Raw genomic sequence first — 12,476 nt, 5'->3', positions numbered from 1 at the left:
TGCCCACAAAAAGATGTTGTTTCTCCTTCCTCTGTACCTTGAAGAAAAAGACCAAGAACAAATATGTCAGTTCTGGTTCAGCAGTGTTATTTTTTACAGGTATAAAAGCCCTGACTTACTTGAGATCATGGTTAACTATCAAATCAATTGTTTTTACTTTGTTGAAATCTGTGGGATCTAAGTACATGCCCGACTGCTTTTCTGAAGGAGGATTATAAGAATATGGTTAAAGAAACTAGGCTTTCAATGAACAACAAAAGGCTAGGTTTGAATTTTATTTTTTTAATGGCATAATGTGTAGGGGTTTTTGCTTAAAAATGTCCTATAGTAATCCAGACTTCTCTACTTTGTGAGGCTTACTTAGGCAGCTTAAGAAATCTGCTCCTACAACAAAGCCTAAGGCAGTTATTGTCAGGCAGTATAAAACTGTTTTTCTTTTCCTTCTGATGCAGTAGAACACACACAGTTTGCTCTGACAGTGTCTGGGTAGTGAAATGATACCTGGGAGATCATTAATGCTGACAATAACATAGAGAACTCATTAGTTTCCTCGGAATAAGTGTGAGACCTGAGCCAGCCTCTGCCACCTTTCCTTATCAGAGGAATGCAAAAATGAAGCTTTGTCACCTCAGACCTTCTGGTGACAGGATTTCTTCTAGATTTAGTAGTATCTGCAGACTCAGAGCACGCACACAGGAACTGTGCAAAAGCCCTTTCCAGAATATAAATTATTTCCAGAATAATAAATTATTGAAAATATTTGTAAGAAGTTTTCTCTGCATTTTGAGCTAAGGTCAACGTCACTCACTATTACTAGGGGTAGTTAGTGTATTTGGAATTTGTTCATCTAAGGGCTAGTCATTTGTTGCATGTCTTCCCTAGAGTCTACGTTTCTATGTTATCACTGCACAAAATTGGGAGCTTGGAAAAGCCAAACTTAGTAAGTTTTATGTGTACATCTGCAAACATTCAGAAATGTATTTTGCTGAAACTTGTTGCTTTAGCGCATCAAGGCAGATTTCTGATAAAATATACATTTTATCCTGCAGTACAAACACACATAAAATTTATATTGGCTAAAGTCACGAGAGGAGGTTTTGCATTCAGTTGTATCACTGTAGTTTGTTTCCTGTTCCTTCAAAAGCTGAGTTCTGGGTTTGCCTTAAAGTTTTCTAACCTTCCCGTATTGACACAGTGGTGAAGCATCTGGCATTGGATGCTGATGTCCTCACTGATGGGTACCCCAGCCCTGGCAACCTGGAAACACCATTGCCCTTTTAGGGTGGCAGTGGGGTTGTGGTCCTGCAAGAGACCCTACTGTGGCTGTGCACGTTCTTGGGAATGGATCTTTTCAGATGTTTGATTTCCCAGGAAACAGTCTCTATCTCTCTGCAAGGCCCTGCATGCCTTAGCACTGCACAGGCAGGGAGTCTGGGCTGAGCAGAGCATTGGACCCACCTGCCAGCTGGAATAGGGAAATGTATGCACGAGGAATGAGAAAGTCCTAGCAAACTCAGAGCTCCATTCTGGCATCTGACTGAGGCTCACCTCAGATCCAGATCCTTCTCCTTGAGCAGCTCTAGCAGCAAGAAAATGACCTTTATTTTAGAATTTGCTTCTCCACTACCTGCTGACTGCTATTTTTTAAGGAAAAACCCTGATAGGAAATAATAAGGGTATAAAGTGGTGCTTAAAATATTTTGTACACTATGAAGTGAAAGTGCATGACTCAGAGGTTATATAAGTAGTGCAACTGAGAAAATCAGGAATCTTGTCTTGATTTCAGCAGGAAAAACAACAAATCTTATTTTAAAAACTGAAAACAATGTATATTTCTATATATTTTCTTCTTTCCCCAGTGTATGACATGAATATATATAAGTTTTTAATGCACTTAAGCAAATGCACAAAGTTACTAGAAATCAGTGTTCCCCCTTACCTGTTATCTTTGCCATTTTAATAATAGTATTTTTTTTACAATATGTAAAACAGTATGTGGGAAATGCATGATGTGCTTCTTAGTCATGGTTGTTTTTACTGCCAGAGTAACCCACACGGAGATTTTTGAAAAGGACAGACTGTATGGCATTTTAGGGGAAATCAACGCTTAGTCTCATTGGTTTGTTTATTTGCAAAAGTTGTTCTGACTTAAACCACAGATTATCTACCAAACTCTGGACTGAATTTTGTCATGGCAGAAGCACAAGAAAGAAAAGGCTGCATCAAAGTCAGGCACAAATAGTCACCCTAAATTTCAATCTTTTAGAGGCACTTATGCTTCTCCTTACAGGATCAGCACTAGCATGCTCCAATTAACCCCTTCATTAATTCAGATTATTTGAGGACTGCTATGGTTATTTCACTGACTCCATTTCTGAACCCCATATTTATATACAGAAATGAAAGGCAGGATATGGCATCCAAATTTGCATATGAATACTCAACTGTATTTGCAATTTCATGCTGTACTGTGCAACCTGCTATTGAATCATCATGTTAATATTACTACTATGAATATTCTTGTGGTTGGGGTCTCCACAGTGTTGCCTAACACAACAGCAGATAATGGTGAGTGTTATATGAAGAGCTCAAGTTCATAACTTGCTTTGGTAGAGAAAATAAATTCATTCTTCATACAGAAGAAAATAATAAAACTATATGGGAACAAAAGGTCAATTAAAAAACCTAGGTATTTAAGAACCGAACCATGCATGGTTTTCTGAGATATACTGATGTTAACTAGAACTGTGGATATGTACAGTGACATTTAGTTTGTACATTAATTAGCTTTAGCTGCAAATGTAATGCAGCTGAAGTTTCTGTCCCTTAATAAGTCTTTATTTTCTAGTAATAACCAATAGTTACAGTTGGAAACAGAATGGCTCTGGCACTCCACAGTGACCTGTTAGTGAAAAAAACATATTACAATCAATTACATTGTCACAATGACTAGCTCAAATTAGTTAACATTGACGACATTTTTCCCATTTAATGTAATGATAGCATGAGCAAACTACATTTTTTTCATTTAAGTGATGTCAGGTAAAGATTCAAAAGGTAAGTACTGCTAGGAGAACATAAAATTACATCAGAAAGAAATATTAGGGTAGAGAATGGCCTCCTGAGTCCTATCTCATCTAATTGAAGTCATCTAAGTCATATCATCACATTCATTATTATATTACCTCATTTATATTAGCATATTTATTAGCTCCAGCAATGAGATAACAGATGTTCTATCATCATTGTGAGTTTTGAGCCTGGCCAGATGACACTACCTACTTTGGCTACTTTGTCCAGACTCCTCATTTATAGAAGTAACCCAAATTGAGTGGTTTGCATCTGGTGTAAAAGACAGGACTCAGCTAGCTCATTTAGCCATACAGGAGTGTGATTCAGCTGCTTAAACATAGAGGCATACAGCACCATCAAAGGTCTGTTGGACAGTCTGCTGCTTCTCCTGTGGGTGGTCCCGGTTCAGACATCCTAGTACATCTCTGGTGGTACTAGACTTTTTTTTTCAGACAAGCCCATGTCCTACATTTTAGGATAGGATGAGTTACCTTTGAACTTTGTCACTTCTTTCTTACTCCACGCAATACTAGCTGTAACTTCTGTCTGCTTCTCACGTGATTATCAGTGATGTCTGGAAATTTCTTATGTTGTCAAATTTTCACATCCAGTCATTTTTCACACCCTGCTCAGTTAATTTAATCTCAGGATTGTGCCAGTCAGGGCCTGGCCAATGGTTTAGTCACTCAGTAGCAGCACTTACAGCAGTGGATTATTCCCAAACTTGACCCTGAAGTTGTCCAGAAAAACATTTTTGTAGTTGTGTGGTAAGAGTAGTATAAAATGAAGATCAACCCCCTTTGCTCAGTGTTGAGTAAGACAGTACAGCATGGTGCTGACACCTGTACACCCTTGTAAAGACCATCCTAAGATAAAATAGCTCAAAGTGAGCAAGAAGCCGCTGATATTCTTAATCACGGACTGATACCATTAAGTCCTTAGTACCTAGAAGAATTGAGGGAAAGGCTTTAATAGGGTCTTGTTATTTTCTCTGGAGAAATTCCAGAGATACACTCTGTGTGACTGCTCCTGGTTTTGGATTGCTCTCAGATGTCAGGTCCCAAAGGTTCAAGTTTATCTCTGACTTCTTTGGAATACAGTTCGGTGGCAGTATCATTAATATGCAGATGACGCTTGGTTCTGTTTCCCTCTCATCAGCCCAGACAGGAGATATCTCTGTACTTTCCAGTGACTGTCAGAGATAGGGATCTGGATGGAAGCCAAGAAAGTGGCTCATTCCAGAACTCCAAACTGCTTTGCAATAATTGGCCTGGAAGCAAATTTTGAGGAACTTTTATTCAGGGATTCATTTGTTCAAGTGTTTCATTCCTCTTGGGCTCTTAATAGCCTCAAACTGTTCTGCAGTTGCCCTCTGATGTGAAGAGCTGTGATTATCTTCTTCAGCAAACAAATCAATCCCCTCTGCCAGACCAAGACCATGGCTGCACCAGCTCATCTCTGCCAGAAAAGAGAGAGTTGCATCTTCATCTTCCTTCCTCCTTCATACTCCATCTCAGTCTCTCGCTGCCTTGTGCAGGCTCTGGAGCTCGTTAGGCACGTCTGTGAGCTGACACAACGGACCAAAGCGGCAGAAACAAACCACGCAGAAATGTGGATCATTTTCTGTCCCTTCCTGGGTGGCACTGGCTTTCCACAGAGTCCAGAAAAGGCTCAGAAGAGGAGATAGGGCAGGGAAGGGAAGAGGAGCAAGGAAGAGTGAGACCTGATAGGCACCTGTAAGGTGGTGTGTCTGTGACCAGGCTAGTGTTACAAAACTTGAGACTTGATAACCACTTGAAATTTCAGCTGCAGTCTGAATTCATCTCTCTTTCTTAGTCTCTGTGGCTTTCTCAGGGTAAATTACACTCTCAGCTTGTTCCCAACAATGGGAGCAATTAAAAGCACTGTTTACTATCTACAGAGTCCTAAATAGTTGAAATCTAATTACTTCCAAAAGACTTTCCTTCTTTTGTCCCGTGGTGACCCTGACATTAAATAGAATTGTTTTGGCCGTCTTGCCTAGGAATGAACTTTGAGGAAGCTGGAAGCAAAATAATGTCTCTAGAAGGCAATTTCCTGAAGAATCTGTTGCTGCCAGAATATTTGCTAAGCCTGAACTTGCCCACATTTGGTACACGATGTAAAATAATTCTCCATGCACATGCTCTCCCTAACGACAGGCCCTGGAGTCCTTGGCATTCAGCCTACTGTTGTCTATCTTTGTCCTCTAACATGGTGTGCCACTGCCTGAGCACGCGCCCCGCAGCCTCCCGGCCGGCCCTCGGGAATCTCCGCTCTGCCCACACCTCCTCCAGCTGCCTGCACCAGGCAGCTGCGTGGGTCTGAGCTCTGTGAAAGCACACACACACACCTCTTCTGTCACTCCTGTCCCCAGGTATGGGACTGGTGTGCTTCCTGGGCCACGGGTAGCCTGAAGGGCAATTCCTTGGGTCAGACTCATCTTTTGCCTTCGAGATGAGCTCAGTGAGCCCCAGCCATGCACCGTTATCTCAGTGGCCACGTTGCCCATGGCCAGTTGTCGATGAGCCCGCCCATCTGCACTAAAAGCTGCCTCCCCTTTCTGGGGACCACTGGTAGGTCTGAGTTAACACAGTCCAACAGCTTGAGGTATCTCTGCATCTGCTGCTCCGTGGTAACCTCTGGATCTTCACGTCAGGAGTGATGTAGGTGTATCTGAGCCTGTCAGGAGGAAGGGGAAAGGACCAGAAACTTTACTTAAAGTTCCTCCCAGCTTTTGATTAGTCTTTTTTGTGTTTCAGAAGATAATGCACTTCAAATTGTACTGATGGGTTCGCAAAAACGCAGCTGCTTCTTGCAATTCCTTTGATCTTATATCATCTGCAAGCATCAACTTCTTCCCTCCTATATTTTTCCAGTATTATCTCTGTGTAATTTATATTTGTTTAGTTAGATAAATACATACAGTTATATTTTCCCGCAGAAAATAAATGAAACACCTTCACATCTATGGAAAAGACTTTTTTTTCTGCCTAGTTTACATAATTTCCTACCATTGGCCTCAAATTTGAGATCAAGATAGTTTTTCATTATTTTTAAACTTATCGCTTATTTAAGTGTTTTTTCTCACATTTATTATTTATCTCAGTTTTATTTAGTCATAAACAGTATTACATTTTCACAGAAAAGTGTCAATGTTAGTATATTTGTGTTCATTTTTTTAGAAACATTTCTACGACTCAGATGTCTTGGATTAATTAGTGGAAATGCTGCTTCATGCAATGTAAATAATCTGCAACTAATCTGTCAGTGACTTCTGGTAAACCATGTTATTCATTCATTTCATTTTAGATCACATTGACAACCATTGGCTATGGAGACAAAACTCCTCTTACTTGGCTTGGAAGGTTGCTTTCTGCAGGATTTGCTCTACTTGGCATTTCTTTCTTTGCACTACCTGCTGTGAGTATGCCTACAAAATTCATAAAAAATAATAGAAACTTCTGTAGGTAGGTCCTGCCACTGTTCTGATACAAAAAGCTGAAGGAAGCTGTCTACATGTAGAACAACTGTTTAAGGCTTTTTGCTCTGCAACAACACTATTGAAGTACTATCCAAAATCCAAAGAAAAGGTTTGGTGTCATTGCTTTAGTTTTGAGAAGTTTCTCTGGCATGGACAAATCTGGGAAATAACCCTAAATTAGGTTATATACTATTGTGTAAAGTTGAAAAACCTTCCTTTTGGTTCGAATTTCAACATATATTACTGCTTCTCTTTCAAATTTTTCAAAACAAAACAAAAATAAAAGCACATTATATGATTTTCTAACTTATAGTGAAAAAATTAAGTATTTCTAATAGCTTGTTTTGTATGGCCATGTGAGAGTAGTAGAAGACCTTAAATCAACTAATACTTAATGTTATTGAATGCAAAAGATGCAACTATCATTTTATGTGAATAATTATAAATAAATATTGCAGTTTATTTAAGCTGTTTCTATCAATGCTCAAGAGGCTAATGGAAATGGGAATTATCTAATGACTGAAATATCATGTAGCTTCAGAAATAAATTCTCATTTTTGTGAGTCAATCTTTTTTTTAATTAGTTTTGAATAACCATGAAATGAGAAGTGGCATTTGTATTTTTTGTATTGTCTCCAGTCAAAATGTCTTTTGATATTTTAATACTCATATACTTTTATCTATAGATCACTATAAACCATGAGTGTTATAATACTTCATTTGTTTTCAACCATATAGATAAACCAAGATTAAAAATCAGCATTTGTCAAAAGCATTAATTCATCTAGTGCACTGCATATATTTCTTACTCTAGCTACAAAGAGTATTTCAGTATCTTTGACATACTATAAGGCATTGTAATTATAACCCATTACCTGTTTGTGAATCCTTGACATTTATTGACATCTACTGTAATTAATTCCTTTTGTCACCTAGTCACCACTAACAAGAAAGCTAGTCTTAGCAGCACTACAATGAAAAAATGAAAACCTTCACATATTAGAGATGCCACAACTTTTGTTCCTCGTGTCATATCTATGTACTGATACTAGTTTTTACTCATAAATACTTCTGTGCTGAATCTGTCTATAAAACAAGAGGTATGTGGGAAACTTTTGCACTTCTTATAGTATTTTATCCTGACCAAGATATCCATGGAAATATTCTTCCTTATAATGAAATATTCTTCCTTACAATGAAATGCTGACATGTCCAGCAAAAGTATTACATTCCTTGCAAGTCAAGAAGGAAAGCATCCTCAGTCCTTGGATCTATTCAGTCAGAATCAAATTTATCTTACTCAAAGGTAAAAGGCTTAAAGAAGAGAAGTTTCATAATTAGCTTTTTCATAGCCTCTAGAATGAACAATGGGTATTATTTAACGGAAAAGATCGAGAAGAAATGCATTTTCTAACTTTTCTAAAACTGAAAGTTATAATACTGCAGAAGTGGACTTTGATGTCCATATATATCTGGCATATCTGTCAGCTGGTCATTTCCTCATTCGTGACTCAAGCTCCTCTGAACATCACTGCTTGATTTTATAAATATATATCTATCTCTATGGCCTTGGTAGTTGCAGGAACATAGTGTAGCAGAAACCCAGGCAATGGGTGGGATGGGTAGTCATTGGTAGCACCACAGATGTTATGTAAAGTATCTCCTGCTTCACCAGGAAAAGGGGAATTGCTTCTGTGCCTTCTACTGTCATATACTGGTCATAAATGTGTTATCTGAAGCAACCATATGATGTAACCTCTTCACAAAAATCGTTGTAATTGATGATGTCTATTACTACCCACACATTGATAAAACTATATTGCAGGGCATCCTTGGCTCAGGATTTGCATTGAAAGTGCAGGAACAGCATCGTCAGAAACACTTTGAGAAAAGAAGGAATCCAGCTGCAAGTCTAATTCAGGTAAATAGGAAATCACCAAAAAGATAATCACAGATGATTTAAAGTACACATTGGAACAAGTCTTATTATTTCAGTTTGGAAAGCTTTGTGGAAATAATATTTAACAGATCAGTTAGTTTCATTAAATAACTGTGTTCAGTGACTGCTAAATGTTGCCATAATTCTGTACAGAATCACAGATTCATTTAGGTTCAAAAAGACCTTTAAGATCATCAAGACAAACTATATATAGCATTTCTGAGTGTAGTTTTTGCTCTTCTATCCGTGTGAAAGAAACAGAGGAAAGGATGCCAAATACATGCCTGCAGTCAGAAAGCTATTTGGAAAAAGGGAATTGATCCCTAGACAACCCAACTAATAGCACAGCACTCTTGCCTATATTAAGCTACTTTTCATCTACTACAGGGTTTAGAGTATTTCAGTGAGTGATACACTTGAAGATGAAAAGTGTCCTGCCCAAAGAATTGCTTTCACTATTAGTCAGTTCCAAAGCTGGAAATGTAGGCACTAACAACTTAAAAATGTCTGAAATTGTCTGAAGTTGTTCTGACGTGACGCAAATCAACAAAAAGTGGCATGTTGTGTCTTAGGCAGCTGTTTTGCATTGGCTTTTTACTTAACTTTCAGTCCTAGTTAAAACTGAGAAAATACTCTAAAGAATTATTTTGCACCAAGCTTTACTCTACTTGATGCACTGAAAAAAAAGGGGGGATATATTCTCCTAGAGTCCCAGTTTATTTTCCTGGGATGCCGTGTTCTATGTGTGCCATGTATGCTGGGTTTTGTTTTTGAAATAATAAATCCAAATAAAGAAGCTGAGCATGAATATGCTAGAGTTCCATGCTAAGTACAAATAGATGTCAGACTGTCTTTGAAGCATTCTTAAATATTTTCCATTTTTACTGTTCAATTATTATTAAATCCTAAATATTTCATATTTAATATTTGTTAGAATAATTAGCAAAAATAATTCCACTCCTTTTGTGTCTAGTTTGGAATGACAGTTTGTCATATTTCCTAACACATATATCCTAATCTACTTCTTTCAAGTTTGGTTGCCAGAGGAAACACATAATAGATTTAGGTTTTGGATATAGCTCTTATTATTATTTCAACCAAAATATTAGTAAGACAGTACGCTAAATAGCTTAAGAGAAGCTAGTTGCCTGATTTTGGAGAGTGACTCTCAGTGGGCAAAATCACTGTGAAAGGAAGACATTTGTTGTGGGATCCCATGATGAAGGCTGTTCAGCATTTACATGTTCATTTAGAGGTTCAACACTTTCAGTGGTCCAGAAATTAATATAAAACTGCTGATAGAAATACTTTCTGAAGGCACAAGGCCTGGCAGAATAGGAAATAGGAGAACAGGAACACAGGAATAAAACTAAGGATGATCTGGGTCACTTTTAGGGTGAAAGGATTACTGTCTTATGTTTTAATACAACAAATACAAAACTTGATCTAGAAAGTGAATCCAGATTATTACAAGATGTCTCTATCCCAGTATTAGTGAATCGGGAAAGGGTTTGATGGAGCATGAAAAATACAGAGGAGAAAGACTGGGAAAGAAGGGTCAAAGGCTTCATACAAGTTCCCAGTATGTTACTACACCTGGTTTTGTTAAAGTTCTTAGATACAGAACCATAAACATAACAAGGAGAAGACTGATATTACCACTGTGTAGCAGCAGTAGTGTAGTTGATGCTCATACTAATATGCTATATATCAGCTCAACATCTACAGTTTGTAAGTGAGACTGGAATATTAGAGAAAGCAAATAAAACATGTGAAAAAATGGGTCAAGGACTGAAGAAAATTTCATGTTCATAAATGCAGGATGTGTCTGAATTGCATATCATTGGATACTGTAACAGTGCCCAGGTTTTTTTAAATTGTCTCTAGCTTATCAGGATAATGTCTAGTTTTAACAGTTGTGCTGTAGAATTAATCTGTGCTAACTCATCTGTTGCCACAGATAGACTGTTGCTAGAGCCTTTACCTGGCCTAAAGATAGCTGTAGAAAAGTTAAATGCTTTATATGGATATACTTTTCTCAATTTCTTTAGCTTATAAGAAATATTTAGTGTGAGAATTATTTGAACACAGGAGCTCAGAGAGGAAGTCTTCGAACCTACTGGACCATTTAATGTAGCAGACAGAAACATAACAAGTAACTGGCTACAAGCCAAAACCAAAGAGTTTCAAATTAAAAATAATGCAGAAAATTTTGACAACGAGAATGAACAAGCAATGAAGCAATTTTCAAAATGAGTAACAGGTTCTCCATCTGTTAATGAAGACTGGATGTGTTTCTGGGAGATACACAGTAGGAAAACTCAGGGTATTAGATTCCATACAAGAGTACCTAGATGACATTTAATGGTTGACAATATACAGGAAGCACAGATGCTCAGCTAGTACAAATTAATATAGTTATGCTGACATCAGGGAACATGTCCCAGCTTGTAGAACCAAGGCTCATCTTACTATCTACATGCACTATAAATCTAAACAATGGATACATTTTCAATGCTATGCTTTGGTCACTCACCTTTGAATTTATTCATGTTGTGCTTTTAAACATTTAACAGTGTTTCAAACCACAGAAAATGCTTCTCTTTTCTTATAAGTTCTTTTTGTCTGGTTTTCATTATGATTTGCAGAATGTATTATGACACTTTCTTTACGTCAGACTGCAAGTTTGTGTGGTTATCCTCTATGGACTTGTCACAAATAAATCACTGCAATGCTTTTCTACACCTTTATCTGAATATCTTCTGGTGCTTTCACAGAGCCAGTAACTCTTATCTTAGTGCATAAGGTGTACTGGGATTCAAAAAATTTTGGTAGGTTTGTACTGGTATTTCCTGAATCAACCTAACCAAGCACATCCTGGTCTGAGCAAAATCTCCTCACTCCATAGCCAGTGTGGTGGCATTGTCACTTCATTTTCTTGGTTCCTTTGTGCTTTTCTATTGTTTCCCCATACCAGGCTTCCTGGCGGTTTTATTCTACCGACGCCAGCCGAACAAACGTGGCAGCCACATGGCGATATTATGAAAGTATTCTTCCTCCCCTCAGGCATGTATCAGTGCTATGAATGATAAGAGAAAGATATGACTTGTATTGGTTACTAATTTGCTTTTCAATTTTTTGTTTCATCCCCTACTCCCTCCTGCCTTGTTTTTTTCTTTTTTTACCATATATCCTGCACGTAGTGTGTATGGCGTAGTTATGCTGCTGATGAGAAATCGGTTTCTATTGCTACCTGGAAGCCTCATTTGAAGGCCTTGCATACCTGCAGCCCTACAAAGTAGGTACAAATATGGCAGCTGGTGCTGTTTTTGATGTCTGTTCAAGCTTATAGAGAACTAGTATTTGTCTGTTTTGTCTTGGCTTGTTGTCTTAAGTCCTCTCAAGTCTTCTCATTAAAAATTTCAACTAACAAATCAGATCAATATCACGTAGGAGCCCAGGAAGAAATACAAATCATTGCTATTTATCTTAGAAATGCACAGGCATTAGAAGCATTTCCCCAACAACCCACTCATGCATCACAGTTAATGATTCACCTCATTCCAAATTATCCTTAAGGAGAAAAATATTAAGTTTCATGCAGAGCTTGTTCCTTGGTTCAGTGGTATGTTTATGCCTGTGCCTGTGGATAAGGCTGTAGCTGCTGATCTACCTTTCCAAAGAAAGAGTGCCTCGTGGTATTTTGCAGGTGAATGCACTGGAGAATTTGCTCCTTTTTGTCATGACTTCTGATATATTCAGTATTTCCTCAGGAGAAACTGTATACGCAGTCATACATACAGACAGTGGAAGATGACTCAAAAGACCTGTTGTCACCATTTGGCAGACAGGAAATTGATATCCTAGTTTGGGTGAGAATTCCCAGAGCACTGGCAGCCCAATACTTTTCAAAAATTCAGTAAAAGGTTTAGCAGAAGGCAGAAAGTTGACTGATTCAATACA

General features: G+C 38.0%; 1 protein-coding gene across 1 annotated transcript in view; it reads left to right on the top strand.

Annotated features, from left to right (window-relative positions):
- KCNQ5 (potassium voltage-gated channel subfamily Q member 5) overlaps window positions 1-12,476 on the top strand; it is a 277,602-nt gene that overhangs the window by 228,029 nt on the left and 37,097 nt on the right. Inside the window, exons 6-8 of the mRNA XM_014870228.2 lie at window positions 6,403-6,513; window positions 8,400-8,495; window positions 11,717-11,811. Coding sequence (XP_014725714.1) covers window positions 6,403-6,513; window positions 8,400-8,495; window positions 11,717-11,811 — 302 coding nt within the window. The remainder of the gene's footprint in view (window positions 1-6,402; window positions 6,514-8,399; window positions 8,496-11,716; window positions 11,812-12,476) is intronic.

This window comes from Sturnus vulgaris, chromosome 3 (genome assembly GCF_052056855.1).
Source record: "Sturnus vulgaris isolate bStuVul1 chromosome 3, bStuVul1.hap1, whole genome shotgun sequence".
NCBI lineage: Eukaryota > Metazoa > Chordata > Aves > Passeriformes > Sturnidae > Sturnus > Sturnus vulgaris.
This window is presented reverse-complemented; position numbering and strand designations above follow the sequence as displayed.